The sequence below is a fragment of the Nannospalax galili genome, unplaced genomic scaffold (assembly GCF_000622305.1).
Source record: "Nannospalax galili isolate Female #2095 unplaced genomic scaffold, S.galili_v1.0 scaffold363, whole genome shotgun sequence".
Lineage (NCBI taxonomy): Eukaryota > Metazoa > Chordata > Mammalia > Rodentia > Spalacidae > Nannospalax > Nannospalax galili.
Genome location: NW_008351176.1, coordinates 1,205,773 through 1,223,965, shown reverse-complemented (window position 1 = coordinate 1,223,965; position 18,193 = coordinate 1,205,773). Strand labels below are relative to the sequence as shown.

General features: G+C 43.7%; 1 protein-coding gene across 2 annotated transcripts; it reads left to right on the top strand.

The window, feature by feature from the left end:
• Positions 1 to 280: 280 nt before the first annotated feature.
• LOC103746056 (schlafen family member 12-like) lies at positions 281 to 13,850 on the top strand. Of its 2 annotated transcripts, none has more exons than XM_017801963.2 (6): positions 281 to 356; positions 1,774 to 1,856; positions 5,177 to 5,312; positions 5,816 to 6,867; positions 9,341 to 9,457; positions 11,907 to 13,850. In XM_017801963.2, the coding sequence occupies exons 4-6, from the start codon at positions 5,841 to 5,843 to the stop codon at positions 12,425 to 12,427; spliced, it is 1,665 nt and encodes a 554-aa protein (XP_017657452.1). In that variant the 5' UTR covers positions 281 to 356; positions 1,774 to 1,856; positions 5,177 to 5,312; positions 5,816 to 5,840; the 3' UTR covers positions 12,428 to 13,850. The 2 variants fall into 2 exon arrangements, with proteins under 2 accessions (XP_017657452.1, XP_017657451.1); XM_017801962.2 differs by having other exon boundaries at positions 11,904 to 13,850.
• The last annotated feature ends 4,343 nt before the right edge of the window (positions 13,851 to 18,193 follow it).

Here is an 18,193-nt window from a genome sequence, read left to right as displayed (position 1 = left end):
TGACTTCTATGTGACTATATATCTTGTAGGACCCACAGTGGGGGAAACACACATTTGTCTTTCTGAGACTTATTTAACTTGATCAATAAAAGTAAGTCCAGCCACATCCCTTTTCCTGGAAATGCATAACTGGACACACCCACTGGCAGTTAAAAAAGGGTCCGACAGGTCCACGAGTTCACTTCCTGGAGTGACGCTGGCCAATGAGATATTGGTTCTTGAAAGGGGTGTATGCCTAAGCAGGAGTAAAGAGATGAATCAGTATGTGAAGAGAAAATTCAACGGTCCTGTCTCCTCAACTGCTTTGAACTCAATACTCTCTCTGAGCTTCAAGCAACTCAGCTTCAGAACACAGAGTGAGTTTTCTTCCTCACAGCATCCTCTAACTGCTTTGTCTTTCTCCTTCTGTCCCATCCAAATGCCAGGTCCAGTCTACAGGTTGAGGACTGACATGGGGCTGACGGGGCAGATTCCCCCAGCCCCCTAGTCCTCCACTCCAACATCTCTCCCTCCCACTCGCTCTCTGAGAGACCCTGTCTAGTTTGTCTTCTTTCTAGGAACCCTGGCTCCTGGAGTCTTTACAGCCTCTTCTGCCTACTAAAGTACAGACTGCTGAGGACTTGGGCACCAGGGAGCTTGGGGGTGAGAACAAAGTGCCCCCTCTGGGATGGAGGGAGGAGCTGAGGGAGCCTGGAGGAAATCTGAGTTCTGAAGGCTCCAAGGAGGGCTAGTGAGGCAGGAAAAGCAGAGGAAGTTCAGGACAGACTTGTGAGGGTCCCCAGAGCCCCTTAAAGATGCCCCATTGTCTTAGGGACCTGACCTGGGGGAAGTTGGGGAATATGGCCACCAGTCATAGGGGAAGTACATTCTCGAATCAAAGGGAACTAAGCACCCTAGAGCCCAGGGAAGCTTGTAATCTAGAGGATGAGAACACTGGCTCCCAAATCAAATGCACAGTGCCACCCAAAAAGGGAAAGGAACGCCTCATGGATTTTGTTCCCCAGGAGGGAGCCCCTTCCACTCTCCTGTCCTATCTTCTGAGCTTTCCTACCAACCTGCAGTTCTGGCATCTGAACGCCATCCCCTTTCCCCTATAGGTAGCTAGCAAGAAAGCCTAAACCCCCAGTTCGCTTCTGAGAGAACCGTCCCCACAGTCAACACAATTTCAAAAGGAAGAACTAACTTGTAAATAAACTCAAGGCTTCAGGAAATTCAATGAGCTTTATTTAAGTCCTGGAATTCTGTGGTCTCTGGTGCCCAGCCTAGTTTTTAGAGGCTGTACCAGAGACTGTGCCTGAAGGTAGTAGGGATGGATCATAAAATAGTTTCATAGCCACGGGTGTTGGACTGAGATGGCCAGTTTTCCAGGCTCACCCACAGCTCATCTCTAAATTGGTTCATTGAGTTCCATGGTTCACAGAGGCATGAGCACTGTCCTTCAGCATTTTGGGTTGACCTGTGATTTCTGTCCCCATTTCCATGTCGTGAGTACACAGAGTGCTTGCTTAGGACAGGGCTTGATTCAGGGGGTGCTGGAAGGAGAAACCGAGAGGAAATGAAACTGCTCCTTCTCAGCCTTATGGGGTACCTTAGCCTCCTTTTGGTTTAGGTTGTGTTTTGCTTTGGTATTTTATTATCACTAATCATCGAGGAGAAGCAAGAACCATAATGAGATGTTATTTTACTCCTGTTAGAAAGACTGGGTTTTTAGTAAAATTTATCGCATTTTTAATTATGTGTATATGTGTATCTGTGCAATGCACACGCCTGCAGGTGCCTGTCGGGGGCCCAAGAGAGTGCTGGATCCCCTGGAGTTGGAGTTACTCACAGTTGGGAGCCTCCTTCAGCACTCTGAGGTGAGATGTGATTTCTGTCTCATTTCTCATGAGGCCAGTGCCCCAGAAGTGCTTGCTCAGGACCGAGCCTGATTCTCTGGTGCTGGATGGACTGGCTGGGAGGAAAGGAGGAACAGAGGCTGTGTAGTAACACATGAGAAGAGGGTGGGGCCACAGCTGCGTAACAGGACAGAAATGAAACTGGCTCCCTCTCCGCATTATCGGTGCCTCAGTTTCGTTTCCTTCGGCTTGTGTGTTACTTTGGACAGAGACCGCCAGGATCTTGGTGTATACCGCAAGCTGATCTGGAAAACCCTGTATGCTTTTCTTGTCTCAAGCTCACAATCCCTGCATCAGCCTCCTAAGGGCACCACTGTTCTGGGCTCCCTGCAGGCTTCTGGGTAGAAACGAAGGTCTCTGCCAGCTCAGCTAGGAAAGAGGTCACATCCGGTTGTGGTCCTCCTGTGTAAAGATAGAAGGTTATTGGAACTGAAGCACGGTCACTAACTAAACATGGAGAGGAATCAGCAAGGCAAGCCTGTCGCTCTCCCTTTGCACATTGCATTTATAGCTCATCAGCATCATTATTAAGCTTCACGTTGACCTGGAGTGGGGCTGTCTATCTGGCTCCATCATGTTCATCTCCTAGGAGTCAAATGACTTCTGTTAGCTTGCCTTTTTCTGAGAACTTTCAGTATCATATGCAAATGTTTCCTATTAGGTGGGGCTTATGTGAACAACTGGACAGCCTGAACATATCTTAGGACAGTATCTTTCTCCTTACTCAGCTCTGAGTGTTTGGGCAACCCCAGGAAATGGTGCTAGTATGTGAGAGATTTGGAACCATAGTCTCCTCTCAAATCAGGAGTTGTGTGGACCCCTGTGGTCCTGCCCAAGATAAGGTTAGAGAAGAGCCCAGCGTTGTCATTGAGGGAAGCATCTGACAAAGTCTATAAAAATTAGCTAGTTCATGGCTTGACCCAGTGATTCAGCTTGTCAAAGTGTTCCCCTCATTGTGCATGACTTTATATTCTTAGATAAATTTCATGCTTCTGGACCTGAGGCTCAAATACAGGTACAATCTCATGTTTTACCCTGAATCTGTATCCTATGGATTCAGAGTTTTCCCACCTGATTTTTCTTCTTCAGGATCCCGTTTCTTACTTTGGCTTAGTTTCTCTCCATCCTTTCTGGCCTCATATCTCCCATTCTATCTAATAGATCTTTATATTTTTGAACCATATCTACATATATAGTTGGGGGACATTGTGAGGGAATTCTTGGGTCCAATGGAAGTCAGAAATGATTAGCATACTCAAACTCATCAAATTGTGCCTTGGTCTTCCTATAATTACATTAAACATATGAAACCATTTCAAATCTCAGCTAGAGGTCGCCTCATATGATGGTTGTTAATACTACATAGGACCCTATGCAGCACATTACAGGGATCTGTTTTTGGTTTGAGACAGGAACTTCCTGTAGCCCCAGCTGGCCTGGAACTGACTATGTAGTCCAGGTTGGCCTCAAACCCACAGAGTTCCACATCCCTTTGTTGCACAAGTGCTGGAGTTAAAAGTACGGGACACCACGTCCACCTTTACAGGGATTTTTGAAAAGTAGTATATCATCCTTTTATTAAACTGGACACCAGCATCTTTTTACAAGAACACTAGAAAGAGCATCGTCTACACAGAATCCTAAATAAAATGTTAACAATTGGATTCTGTCTTAGACCTGATAACAAAGTGCTGTGTGCCTGAAATCACAGCTCCGTGGGAGGCTGGCGCAGGAAGGTGAAGCCAGGCTTCAGAGTCAAGCCTGGGCAGAGAAAGAAGGAAAAGGAAATGAGAGCGTGCTGACCCTTTATTTCCCTTATCGAAGCATTAAAAATGGAACCTGAAACTGACTAGAGGTCAAAGATTAATCAAAAAGAAGACACTTTGAGCCAGGCGTGGTGGTGCATGCCTTTAATCCCAGCACTCAGGAGGCAGAGGCAGGCGGATCTCTGTGAGTTCAAGGCCAGCGTCTTCATAGTGAGTTTTAGGACAGCTGGGGCTACAGGGAGACCCTGTATCAAAAAAAGAACAAAAAAGAACAACAACAACAACAACAACAAAAAGAAGCCACTTTGGAAAGTGAAAGAAATCTCATGGTGATTCACTTTCCTGCAGGACAAGGTCTAAATGCAGGAGGCAGAAGCTGCAGTTCCCTTTCTTGATCGGCAGGGGGCAAGACAGACCTTCTTTGCACTTTTCTCACCTGTCTGAGGATGGGCTGAAGGATTGGTTTCTGTCCCCTATTTCTTGTCCTCAGTGGTAATGTGACTGACCATGCTTGTGCCAGCGGGGGAGATTTGGAAACCACAGATGTCAGGGGCAAGAGAGTGTGTCTAGGGCATACATTCTCCACGTAAGGCCCAGGAAAGGAGTGGGTGGGAGATTCTTTGGGAAATCAACTCATTCAAATGCAGTCGGGTACTAGCCACACACAGCAGAGGGAGGAAGAAAACAGAAAAATACCTGGGAAGACCTTAGACTTTAGCTTCAGGCCGCTCCCTGCGATGAGAGCACGCACAGCTGATCAATGAAGGACCTCCCTGGGCTGCAGAGGGGGAGAGCAGGTTGTTCCCAGAAATACCAAGTTTCCACCAGAACCCACAAGGCCTGTGAACAATGGGAAATGAGGGCCCGTGCCAGAGAAGAAAGCAGACTGACAGAACATGCTTCTGAGCACAGCACCAAACATTTTAGGACCGGCTTTAAAACATGTGTCTTCATAGCCACATGGAGAAGATGGAAACTAGACCCTTTTCTCAAACTAAATACACAATACTGACAGTGAGGGAAAGCCATCATGTAAGAGCAGAACCTGAAAAGGTACTAAAAGAAAACATAGAAGAAAAGCTCTGTGATACTGGATTTACCTGGACTCCATGGATGTGATCCTCTAAAGCACAGGTAACTTAACCAGAAAGAGTTGCATGCAGTTCCATGAATTTGAAATGTGACACACATCAAAGGAGGTCATCAAGCAGTACAGATGACCCAAGAATGGGAGGAAATATGTGGCACCTACCCCTGTAATGAGAGGCTGATATCCAAAGCAGAGCAGAAACTCTAGGAAGAAAACAAATGACCTGGTTACTAAATGGGCAGAATTGACAGTAATCCAAGCAGATAAACCAATGGCCAGTCAGCATTAAGAAAAGTTTGATATCCCTAAGCATCAAGGGAGAGGCAAGAACCACAATGAGCTATCTGGTTACTACTGTTAGAAAGACTGTTTTTATTAAGATTTGTTTTATTTTTACTTCTGTGTATGTGTGTGCAACATGAAAGTGTCTGTAGAGGCCAGAAGATTGCGTTGGATCCTCGGGAGTTGGAGCTACAAGCAGCTGTGAGCTACCCTACCTGTGTACCTGTGTACAGGAAAGAAGACTTGAACTTTTGCAAGAGCATCAAGTGCTCTTAACCGGTGAGAACCCCTCCAGCCCCTAGAATGTCTGTTACCAAAAAGATGAGAAACAAGTGTTGGCAAGGATGTGGAGAGAAGGGAATATTTGCACAGCATTGGTGCCAGTAGAAATTGCTATGGTCACCATGGAAAACATTGTGGGGGACCCTAAGAGTTAAAAAGGGCCAGTGTGGTAGCACACACCTTTAATCTCAGCACTCTTGAGGTAGAGGCATGTGAATTTCTGTGAGATGGAGGCCAGCCTGGTCCACATAGCAAGTTTCAGTGCAGCTAGGGTACAGGGAGATCTTGTCTCAAAAAAAAAAAACAACAAAAGAACCATTAAAAACAGAACTAGATGATCTAGCAATTGGAGCACTAGATGAACTCAGGAAAGGTGAAATCATGTCAGAGAGATGGCTGCATGCGGCTGTCTTTTACACTAATGGGTTTTTCTGTGTTTTGGTTCAAATGCAGTTTGCGGTCTCCTGGTTGGGTCCTACTGAAATGGCTTTCTTTTATAGGAAAGAATTTCAGCTGGGAATCAGAATGACTTCTGGGAAAATGAGCATCAGTGTTGATCTGGAAACGGGCTATGCTGAGCTGGTTCTCAATGTTGGACCTATCACTGCTGGAGAGAAGAACAGAAAGAAAATGAAGAACAGTCACCTGAGAAAAAGGGAGAGTGAGACAGTCTCAGGAGCTGTGTGTGCTCTGCTGAACTCTGGAGGGGGCGTGGTCAAGGCCAAAATTGAAGATCAAAACTATAGTCTTACCAGAGATGGAATAGGACTAGACCTGGAAAATTCCTTCAGAAATATGCTTCCAGTTCTTCACAAACACCTAGACTACATGAAGCCTGAAGGCTGCTTGTTAATTTTTGTGAAAGCCTGGATTCTGGGTATCTCTGGTCAGCATCTCATCACCTTGAAAACCAATTTGTACACAAGAGGTGTGTCTTCCTCAGTTGAAATGAACGCCCCTGTTGCCCTGCAGTTCCTCAGAGACAGGAGGGAACATGGAGGAAAGTCGGATTCAAGAGGAAACTTTGCCTGTGATGAATGCCAAGACTGTCCTGCCACTTTTTTTAACAAGACAAAACTTACATATAAGGATGCGTTCCCCTTTACTAAGTCCACCCATCTAGAAGTTAAATTCTGTCCTAAAAAAAACAGTTTAGAATACATTACAGAGAGTCTTCCTCAAAGTGTGTCTGCATTTGCAAACACCAATGGGGGGTATTTGTTCTTTGGTATAGATGGGAAGAATCAGCAGATCATTGGTTTTGAAGCAGAGGAGAGCGATCTTGCGCATCTAGAGAGTGAGATAGCAAAGTGCATCCGACAGCTGCCTGTCTATCACTTCTGTGAGGAGAAGGAGGAGATCAAGTACTTGTGCAGATTCATTGAAGTCCACGGCCCAGGAGGTGTTTGTTCATATGTCTGTGCGCTCAGAGTAGAGAGATTCTGCTGTGCCGTGTTTGCTAAACAGCCTGATTCCTGGCACGTGGAAGACAACTGTGTGAAGCCGTTTACCACGGAGGAATGGGTCAAGCTCCAGATGGATGTCACACCAGGTGGGAAGAGGGAATTAACAGGCAGCATGCATTTAGCTGGGGAGGGTGGAAGGTTTGTGTTTGGAATTTGGGTCATATCAGAAGTCCTCAATGTTGAACACCTAAGTTAGAAATCTCTGGTGGATGAAATCGGTAGCTGACTACCACTTGTTTTCTTCTGTCCACTTAGAGGTTTCCACATGGAAATCATGCCAGCTGCTCTCAGTACCCACAGTGTTGTGCTGCTTCCCTTCAGAATGACAAAATCTGAGGCAATCAAGATAGAAAGAGAGAAAGTTCATTTGGGCAGAGTTCTAGACCTCTCTGTGTGTGTTCAGCAGGCTCTGTCCCTTTGGAGGCAGCACATGTGGCAGAGACCACGTGGCAGAGCAAACCTGCTCACCCCCTGGCAGGGAGGGAAGGAGGAAGCAGCAGCAGCACCCCACCAACCCCCTTCAAGGGTCTGCTGAGGTCCCACACCACAGGAAGCTCAGATTCCAGCCCTGTCTCAGGACATGGGCAAAATGCAGAAGAGGTTTTCACAGGAATGTAATGAAGTGGCTCAGGTTTGGTCCCAGAGACAGGACCACCTCCCTCTGAACACTGCTCAGCATCGCCTTCAATTGGCGCCTGTCTGCGTTCTCCTCTACCTGTGCCCACCACAGTTGCCTTTCAAGCTCCTCCTGCATCTTTCCAGAACACAGCTAGCTTGCTTCCTGACCTTGTCAGCCTGTTTCCTACTGCAAAGTTTCTGTGACACACGGTCAGGTGACTCACAGCAGAGATCTCCTTTCTCAATGTCAATTTCCTGTGTTAGTGGTCTTTCAGCAATGATGACACACTAGAAATCCAGTTATGAAATAAAATGTTCATTTTATTGCACATTTGGGAGCAGCCAGGCCCAAATATGTGGGCTCTGTTGCTTTTGGGCCTGTGTTGAGGTGGCAATTCTTTAAAATATTTTATTTATTATTTTTATGTGTATGAGTGTTGTGTTTCACTTGCATGTATGTAAGTGCAACCCTTGCATGAAATTCCCAAGGAGACCAAAGGAGGCTGTCAGATCCCCTGGAAGTGGAGTTATGGACGGTTAGCTGCCATGTGGATGCTAGGAATCAAACCCAAGTCTTCTGTAAGAGCAGCCAGTGCTCTTAATCACTGAGCCATCTTTCCAGTTCCCCTCTAGCTATAATACTATGAGAAACATCAGCTTTATGGTCAAGGAGGCCCAGATTGCTACATGCCTGACTGGCCCTTCCTTCCTTCCTTCCTTCCTTCCTTCCTTCCTTCCTTCCTTCCTTCCTTCCTTCCTTCCTTCCTTCCTTCTCCTTAGTCTTTCTTTACCTCTCTCCCATTTACCCCTTTGAAGATAAGCTTCTTTCTTCTTCTCACACATTTATGTAATAAATTTAACAAAATTTAAGCAAGAAGAAAAGAAAAATGCTGGTATTATATCTGATTTGGGAAAAAGGAGAGACACAAATGAAATTAATACCAAAACTGATAAACTCTCAGAAATGCAGACTTCTTTAGACTTCTCATAAAACTCAGAATTTCCTCACCAGATTCCATGCCTCCTGAACTGAACAGCTCTTAGACTACATCAGATCTGGGATGCATCTCAGTGAATAGAGTGCTTTCCTAGCATGCAGGAAGCCCTGCATTCAATCCCCAGGGCCACAGAGAACTGTAAACCAGGCATGGTGACATACACCTGTGGTCACAGGACTCTAGAACTGGAGGCAGGTAGTTCAAGGTCACCTTTAGCTAAATAGTGAGCTTGGGGCCAGCCTGACCATGTGAGACCCTATCCCAAATAAATAAAAGCAAATAAACACAAAGATAACAAACTAGTTTATTTGATGATGAATTCAATTACTCAGTGCATTTTTTTCTGCTCCATTTTTGGAAATGTAGAGTATTCCAGTTTCCTCAAGACTAAGTTCACAATTATTATCCAATCTTGAAATATGACCTCAATATCTAACCTATTGTTTTTATTAGGAAAACAGTCATTTCACACCTGATTATTGTTTTGTTTTTGTTGAGACAGGTTCTCACTATGTAGCCCTGGTTGGCCTGAAACTCTCTATGTAGACAACTCCTAGAGATGTGCCTGTCTCTGCTTCCCAAGTGCTGGGATTAAAGGCATCCACGATCAGTCTGGTTCAAACCAGATATTTAAAATATTTTATCTATTGTTTTTATGTCATGTGCATGAGTATATTGCCTGCTTGTGTGCAAGTGTACCTGTGTCGTGCAGTGCCCACAGAAGTCGGAAGAGGACGTCGGGTCACCTGGAACCAGAGTTACTGAAGGTTGTTGGCTGCCATGTGACTGCTGGGAACCAAACCTGGGTCCTCTGGAACAGCAGCCAGTACTTTTAACTGCTGAGCCATCTTTCCAGTTCCTCAAACCACAATTTTAATGTACTGTGCACTCAGTAGTCAGTATGTCTTGGGGCAAATTTAAAATATATCTTTTGTTTTCTCAGGTTTTTCTGAACAAACATCAAAAACGACCCTTCAATCTCCCAGTCCACCATGCATTCCCAGTGGTTGGTCTGCTTGTGATAACTCAGAATGTCAGCCACAGACTGGACACCTTCCAGGTACTTACTCCAGTTTCTTCTTAAAGATGTATTTAGTTTTTAATTTCGTGTGTATGCGTGTTTTGCCTGCATGTGAGTGCACTCATGTCATGCAAGGACCATGGAGGTCAGAAGAGGGCACCAGATCCTCTGGAACTGGAGTTGCAGATGGTTGTTAGCTGCCATGTAGGTGCTGGGAGTGGAACCTGGGTTTGCTGCAAGAGCAGCTATGTCTCCAGCCTCTATTCCACATTCCTGAGTTTGTTTCTATGATTATTGCTTCAACTCTTCAAACGTGTCATCAAACCATTTTGATATATTTACTCCTACATCTGCCAGTTCTGTTATTTAGGTTTTGAATAACATTTTCTTTTTCCTTTTCTTTACATGTGCATGGGTATGTTGTACTCATGCCCGTGTATGTGTGCATTCATGGATGTGGACACAGGCATGTGTTGCAAGTGCATGTGGAGGCTGGAGGTGACGGCAGGAATCTTCCTCAGTCACCCTTTCACATTCTGCTTTGAGGCAGAGTCAAACTCATAGCTCACTGACATGGTCAGTCTCCCTAGCCGGCTTGCTCTGGGGTTCCCTTACCTGTCTTCTAAGGCTGAAATGAAAGGCAGGTTGCTATCACATCCAGCAATACTTGTGTTCTGGAGATTCGAGCTCAGAGTTTCTTACTCCTGTGGCAAGAGCTTCAACCACTGAGCCATCTCCCCAGCCTCCTAATTCTGTTTATGCAGTAGGGGTTCCTCTGCTTTTCAAGCTGGGTCTTGAACCAAGGGACTTGCACATGCCAAGCAAGCATTTTCCACTGAGCTACATCCCTAGCCACAGGGATTTGGAAGAGCAACCTGTTCACTGTGAACAAAACTGAATATGCACACGACTTGTTCATAGGTCCCTGTGAAGCCTAGACTGAGGTTGGGCTTCGGGCGGGGCTGTGTGCAGTGACTGAAGAAATGCCCTCTTCCTCCCCTCCTCTCCCCTCCCCTCCTTCCTCTCCGCTGTTGCTGGGTAACCGAGCTGCTTCCTCTTCTGCTTATGAGCAGTGCTGCCTTCAACACTCTCAGTATTCTTGGGCACGTGTTCAGGGGTTTCCATGGGAGCATATCTAGAGGTACGAGTTCAGGAGGGTGCCCGCATTCCCACGGGAAGATAATGTGGATTCGTTTTCCCAATTAGTGTATGTTGTTCTCGTCAGCAATGGATTAGAAACTCTGCATCTCCAGCTGTCAATCTTCTCTTGTTTCTGCTCCTCTTTTCACCCTGGGACTTTCCAGTCAAACAGGAAGGAAACTGTCTGTGGTTGGCATTTCCGCAGTTATCATTTTAGCTGAGCGTCTCCTCTTTCACTTACTGGTCTTCTGTGCTTCGTCTTTACAAAGTGCCTGCTCTGTCTTTGGCCCAGCTTTCTAGTAGGGTTCATATTTTAAAATTAACTTTTTAAGGGATAACTTAAGGAGTCTGGAAAGAATCCTCTTCGGTTGTAGCTTCCATCAGTTACTTCTTTTGTTGCTATGACAACAGACCTGCCATCTCATCTTCAGGAAGGGAGACTGTTTTGCACTCACAGCTCAAAGGTGTCATGACAGGGAAGTCCTGGCAGGAACCACGTGAGGCAGCTCGCACATGCATATGAATTTTAGAATCTTTTTCTGTTTTATATCTGTGAGGAATTCATTGAAATTTTAATGTGCACTGAATAGAATCTTGTAGCTCAATTTGTTTCATAAAGTCATTCTAAGAATATTAATTCTATGAATACGTGATCATGGGATACTTTTCCTTCTTGTAGTTTTTTTTTTTTTTCACCTTTTAGGACAGTATTTATGTATAAGGTAGTCGGATATGCCAAAATCTTTTCTTTGACTTCAAGTTGCTAAAGTTGGGTGATATTTTAATTCAGTGAACTGGAAGTGAAGTTGTCTTTCCAAACTGTGTGGTTCACTTGGAACAGGCCTGCTCCCACAGGCACATCCAGACTCAGGAATGGGAAGGAGAGCCTGCCCAGTGTGTCCATAACATCAGTGGGTTCCAGCCAGAGTGACTGTCTACCCATGCACCTCATAAGAGAACTCCTGGCCTACTTATATAACAAATTTGCTGAGTATCTATAAACTGAAATGTGGTTTTAAAGTAATGAATCATTCTCTAATTTCACAAGAAAGTACTTTATCCCCTTTGACTCTGACCCATTGTGGGGAGGCAGCTCTGGAGACTGAGGAGTCTGCTGGCCGTGAGCTCAGGCTCTGAGTCTTCACATTCGGCCTCCAACCAACACAGCCAGCCCTGCCCTCCCCATAACTGCACTGACGGCACTCTGGTTCTTTAAATTCATTTGATATCCTGTGCATACACTTCTGATTGGTGGAAGTCTTGCACTATAGAAGCTACTTGGTCGTGGTTTCCAAAGAATTTTCCAAATTTTTAATATAATGAGTTATCTTTATTTCTTTTCCAGCAGTCTCCACAAAGCCGACATGTATTCCAGAAACCCTCTGCACAGAACTGTTCTCACAACACAGGGGACTTGAACAGTTAATGCAGACAGAAATGGGCTCTCTTCGTCAAGGAACACTGATCTTCTCTAAGAGCTGGTCTGTGGATCTGGGCTTGCAAGACATCAAGGGTGTAATCTGTAATGTGTTTCAGATTACTGAAGGCAGTCTACCAACCCTGTACTTCGTGGTCAGAGTAGGGGAGGAGTCGGAAGGTGAATGCACTGTTCTGCAGGAACTAGGTGACGAGTTAAAGGATTATTCTAGACGAACTGCTCTCACTTTAAAGCAGAAGCTGGTGAGCCTTGGCGGCTACACTGAGAAAATAGGAATTATGATAAAGATATTGTACTGGGATCATAACAAAGTGCTTAAATATGATTCAGACTCAAAAATAAGGTACCCCGGGACCTATTATCTAACAACCATTACAGTAAGACGCTTGCTGAAAGCTGTTTATACAGTCTTAAGCAGTCGGAGTCTCTAAGCTATAGCGATCAGTTTGCCTCTGAAATTCTCAACACATAACACATAATCTGATAGATTACTTTCTTAAGAAATATATAAGCATGTTCAACTCTTTTCTAAGATTTGTTTGAAATTGACAATAGGCTATAACTACAACGATATTTTACGTTATGTAATGTTTTTTAATTCTGTAAAAATATGCTTTTGAAAAGGTCCCAGGAATTGAAAGCCAATTTCTGGGAAAGCAATTAGCCATGGGGGAAGATAATGACAGAACTTTGCTTAAAAACTGTGTCACTGTCCTCATGGTTGTTCCTTCCCACGGCAAGTTCCAGATGCTTTTAGTGGGTTTAAGCCATTCTTCCTACAGAGGTAGAGAAGATACTGTTAATTTCGAAGTAATCACGTCCATGGTGTGACCAGCAACATTTCTGTCATAGTGTTGCTGCTCAGGCCATGAGTGATATTTTTGTTAAAAGCTGTGATATGTGAGTGCTGTGGAAGGCATTTCCACACACAAATCACAGAAGCGACTTACAGAATGTGTGAAGATTACCAGGACGAGGCTCAGAGTAGCAGATATTGGATCTAGGAGATTTTCAAAAACAACAGGGACACACAGACAAAGAATGTATAAATTTCTACAAGGAGAGCCATGTCTTAAAGACAAAACGTAGCTGTTAAACGTAAGACTTGAGAAGACAGTTAACAGCCATGAGCTTCTGTCAGATCCAGGAATAATGCTACGGCAGCTGAGCCCACACAGTGTACTGGGATCTGCTCTGTCATGGCTGAATCTTCTGTTTTTAACAGTGTTTCCTTTGAATTCTTGATGCTATAATTTGAAATTGTTGGTAACATTTTGTTTACAATTTGATGTGCTATAAATTGCATCTTCACATTTTCTGTGCTACAGATTAAAACCTGTAAGGGTGTTTACTGTGTTCTTTGTATGAATATATTGCGTATTGACATAAAAATGTTGAAATTTCCTCCATATATGGAGATGTCCTCTTTGTACATCTGCGATTATGAAGGATAAAAGTTGTCAACATGTGCGTTTTTTGGTGATTATGCTTCCGGTGATAACCTTTTCTGACTTTTGATTGATCTCATCAAGAGCAGGTTGCCCTTCATGATGGTTCAGGTGACTGGGATTCCCTGTAAGCTGGTTGCTCACAGTTCCTGGGCATCATAAGCCACATTTCCTGTTTCAATCTTTTTTTTAAAATCAGTACCATTTGTTTCATCTTGTTCACTGCTCTACTTCTTTTTGAATGCAATTCACCTACTCATAACTTTTGTTCATGAAGTTGTCAATAATATATTTGGGTGGTTCTGCTTGCCAAAATTAGAGTGCCATTCTCTATTTTGTTGTATAAAGTCTATTCAATATTCTGCTATGTTTTTAGATTTCTCTAATAAATACTCTTTTTCACATATATTCAAGTGTGTTTCAAAGAATTATTATTCCTCTAGAACATATTTCCAGGTCTATTGTTTCTCAGGATTTTGGATTTTAGGGATGTTGACTATTCAGGATTACAATATTCAGAATTGTTGTCCGGACCATAGTCCACCAAGAAGACACAGTAAGACACACATGTGTGAATCAAACCACTAAGCTACAGAATGTATGAGGCAAAAAGCGATAGACTAAAAGGAGAAATTTGTGATTAGAGTTGGAAATTCAACACCAAATATCATTTTTTTCTAGAACAAGTAGATAAAAAGCTGTAAATAAATCTAAGCATGGCGGGGGTGTGCCTTTATGCTCAGCACTCTACAGGCAAAAGCAGGTTGACCTCTATCAGATCCAGGCAAGCCTGTTCTATATAGAGGATTCCAGGCCAGCTGGGGTTACAGGGTGACACTACCTGAAAAAAAAATTGGTAAACATAAAAAAAACACACTACAACCCATCAATAGGATCTTTTTGGCATGTTAGAACCCTCTACCCAATAGCTATAGAAAAATGTATTCTTTCCAAATACCCATAGGACATGTACTCAGCTGGGTAACAAAATAAACCTCAATAGATTTTAAAGACCTGAAAGTATTTGTGTAGAGTGTGTCTCATGAGTAAAATGGAATCACACTAGAAAGATCTATAGTCAAAAGATAAAAGGAAAATCTTTAGACACTCAGAAACCAAAAACATACTTTAAAATAATCTGTAGTTCAAAGCAAGGCGAAATCAAGCTAGCACTGACTTAGAGCCTCATCTATACTGCCTAGAGTTCATAAGGCTCAAAGGTACTGTGAAAGCTACTGGAAGGAAAAAATAATCATCATCCTGACCCATTGGTGAATCCTATAAACTGCAATAACAACTGGCCTGGCAAGATATGCCCACTGGTGCAATAGTGGCACAAATGTGGTGGGAGTAGCCAACCACTTTTTAATTGGATTTAAAGTACACTTTTTAGGATGGAGTCCATACCTGACATTAATATCAGGCTTAGGAACCTGCCACTAGACAGGTCACAAAACATATCAGCGAACCTAATACTAGTTTGTTTGGGATTTTTTTTTTTTTTACTAAATATCTATCATATTAAACTTACTCTTAATGACTTACATTCATAGATTAATGCACCTCTCAACTCTCACCAGAGAATTTTCCTTTTACAACAGATGATGATTAACACAGAAACCCCCAACTGTCCAATAAGCAGAGAACAAGAGGCTGTAGAGCCCTTATCCACAAATAGCACATGCACCAAACTTCTGTCTCCCAAGGCTCAGGGGTCATCGCAGAAGAGGGGGCAGAAAAACTGTAAGAGCCAGAGATGGTGGATGAGCACAGGGAAAACAGTTTTCTAGACAGTTGGTCAGTTACTCATATGAACTCATGGCAACGGTAACAGCATGCACAAGTCCCATGCAAGCTCAAACCTGAAAACTGTCCCATCATAGACATGGGGAACTGGGTAAGAAGCTCCAACCACACCTAAGGAAAGTATGAGAACAGATGACTGCTGGGAAGGGCACAGACAGTCTCTTTCAAGCATAGGACTCTTGGTAGGTTAACCAGGCTCCAATGGCTGAAGCCACACTGAAGGACATAGTGAAATGGCAAAGATGACTCCATTTCGTTCTAGCTGATTTTGCTTTACCCTGTGTTTCTGCCCAGCTGTTCCCCCTGCAGCCAGCCGGGCAGAACATTCTCACGCAGGCAGTACATTGTTTCTACAATCTGGGACTCTTACAGCTAGCTAGGCAGAACACCCTCTCCTAGCTATACCTGCGGTTTCAGGGAGTGCATTGAATCTATAATTCAGAGAAATTGATTTTTTTCTAACTGAAATTGAGAACCTTTTTGCTAACTGAAAACTTCTTTAACTGACCTGCCCGTTGTCCAGTGCAACTATGGTGATCTGATGCAACCACGTTTATTGGCTTTCCCCTGACATGATGTAATTTTGGTTTGGGGCTTTATAAACCCCAGTTTGCCTCCCTTCAGTGTTAAGAGTTCTTTTTGAGGGTGAGCTCACTCTCAACCACCTGTCATTACTAATCAAAGGATTCTTAATTCAACCATCACTATGTGGTGTTCCTCTGTGCCTTGAGTTACCTATAGCATTAGGAGACACAAATTGGACATTATAGGCCTCATTACATATATTACTTTAAATTGGGCAAGGGTCAGTAAGCAGAGGTGGGGATGGGGAGGGTAACTAAATACCATTAAATTATATTGTATAAAAATTGCAAAAATTTAATTAAAATGTACAAATAATAATCTTTACTTCAAAGTGGAGGCTTCCAGGAAATATTTAAATGCATTTAAGTAATTGAAATGAAAATACGGTACATCAAAATTCAATAAGAGCACTGTGACTTCTTGATGCTACTGCATTTTAAGCACTGTGCCCAGGCCCACACGGTCGGATGAATCACACTCACCTCCCCCTGTCTGTGAAGCTCTGGTTCCTGTGAGTTCCTTGCATGGAGAAAGGGACTTTGCAGATGTGATTTTAGACTCTCGTAGGGAGAATATCGTGCAGGTTGGCCCAGTAAAACCACAAGAATTTTCACAAGACGGAGACAGAAAATCAGAATCAGGGAAAGAGAAGAAAAATAAGTGTGGACAAAGGTCAGTGTGGAGAGGTGACCCACACTGGGGGCTTTAAGAAGGAGGAAAGCAGCTAGGTATGGTGGTGCATACCCTTAATCCCAGCACTCAGGAGGAACTCTGTGAGTTCCAAGCCAGCTGTGGCAACAGGGAGACCCTGTCTCAAAAAGACCAAAAGAAAAAAAAAATGCTCCAGCAAGCTATGTCAGAAACATAAACACACATATGTGCATTTTTCTATAATGTCTTAATTTACTAAACAGCAAGAAATTAACAGGCTACATTCATCTGATTGACTTTGATTCACCCGGCACTCCTGATGTCACTTGAGGTCACTTTGGCATACAGGATCTTTTGTTCCCATCTAAATCACTAATATTGATCCTCAGACCACACACTACACGTCATACCATAATCTGTGCATGAATTGTGTAACAACATGAATTTACACACACACATGTAGGTTACAGAATGGATATAAGAAGGTTAAAGCAGCAGCAGGGTTCAGGGGAGCTGTATTGAAGACGGAGGCACAGAGTTACCAAAGACACAAGGGAAGTCCTCTGCAGAGGACCAGTAAGAAGTCCCAGGAACCACAGGCACAGTGCATTTGGGGTGCAGTTGTCAAATGCAGGTCTGGCTGGATGCACGTTCCAATGTTCACATGAAGTGTGTCTCAGGGAGGAGAAAGTGTGCTTGAGCTGGAGCCCAGGAGCTGGGGTGGAGGCCCTTCTCTGTGGCAATTTTCCTGGATGAGACTCATGAGAAATGACAGGGTGATGGTTCAGTGTGCCAGCCACATCTGAATAATGGGGTGCTCCTCCTCTGGAGATACATGAAAGTGAGTTACATCTACTATGATGGACAACCTCCTGTGTCTGGTGTTACTGATGTTCTTGGATATATTTGCAAGAATAATATTATTTACCACTGATAATTTACATTGCCTCTCTTTTCTTCATTTCCTTCTTTCTGTCTCTCTCTTTCATCTCTGTGTGTGTGTGTGTGTGTGTGTGTGTGTGTGTTATACATGTTTTAGTACATCTCTCCACTTGTGCATGTGGATGCATATGCAGGTGTGTGTGTGTGTGTGTGTGTGTGTGTGTTATACATGTTTTAGTACATCTCTCCACTTGTGCATGTGGATGCATATGCAGGTGTGTGTGCATGTGTGTCAAGGTCAGAGATTGATGTTGGATATTTTCCTTGATTGTTCTCCAACATCATTTTTGAAACAATGTGTTTTGATCAGTCTGGAGCTATTAATTGGATTAGACGGTCTGGCCAATGAGCTCCAGGGATGTGCCTGTCTCTGATCCCCAGTGCTGGGGTTAAAGGCCTACATCTCTGTGCACAGCTTTTACAAGGATGCTGGGGACTGAACTCAGGTCCTAGTCCTTGCAAGCAAGACCATCTCTTAAGCCCCTTCTTTTCACTTTTAAAAAGGTGTATTTATTATTTTACTTTATGAGTGTTTGCCTGCATGTATATAAGTACAATGTACCACATGTAAGCCATGTGCCCAATAGTCCAGTAAGGAACTATCTAAGGGGAGGGGTGTAGCATGATTACTTATAGTAAAACAGAGATCATTAAGTATAAAAAGAGTTTAGACCGAGTTCCCTGTAACAGGGTGTCAACATCCCTGCCAGAGACTACAGTCAAGCAAAAAAAAGTCCCAGCCAGTAATAAAGTCCCTCCTTCGGA

What these genes read in the sequence shown, in the direction of transcription:
- LOC103746056 (XM_017801962.2), top strand. Translation starts at nt 5,841, where the DNA reads ATGACTTCTGGGAAAATGAGCATCAGTGTTGATCTGGAAACGGGCTAT. An exon ending in CCAGATGGATGTCACACCAG is followed by an intron (nt 6,868 to 9,340) that starts GTGGGAAGAGGG and finishes TTGTTTTCTCAG; the next exon opens with GTTTTTCTGAACAAACATCA. An exon ending in ACAGACTGGACACCTTCCAG is followed by an intron (nt 9,458 to 11,903) that starts GTACTTACTCCA and finishes TTTCTTTTCCAG; the next exon opens with CAGTCTCCACAAAGCCGACA.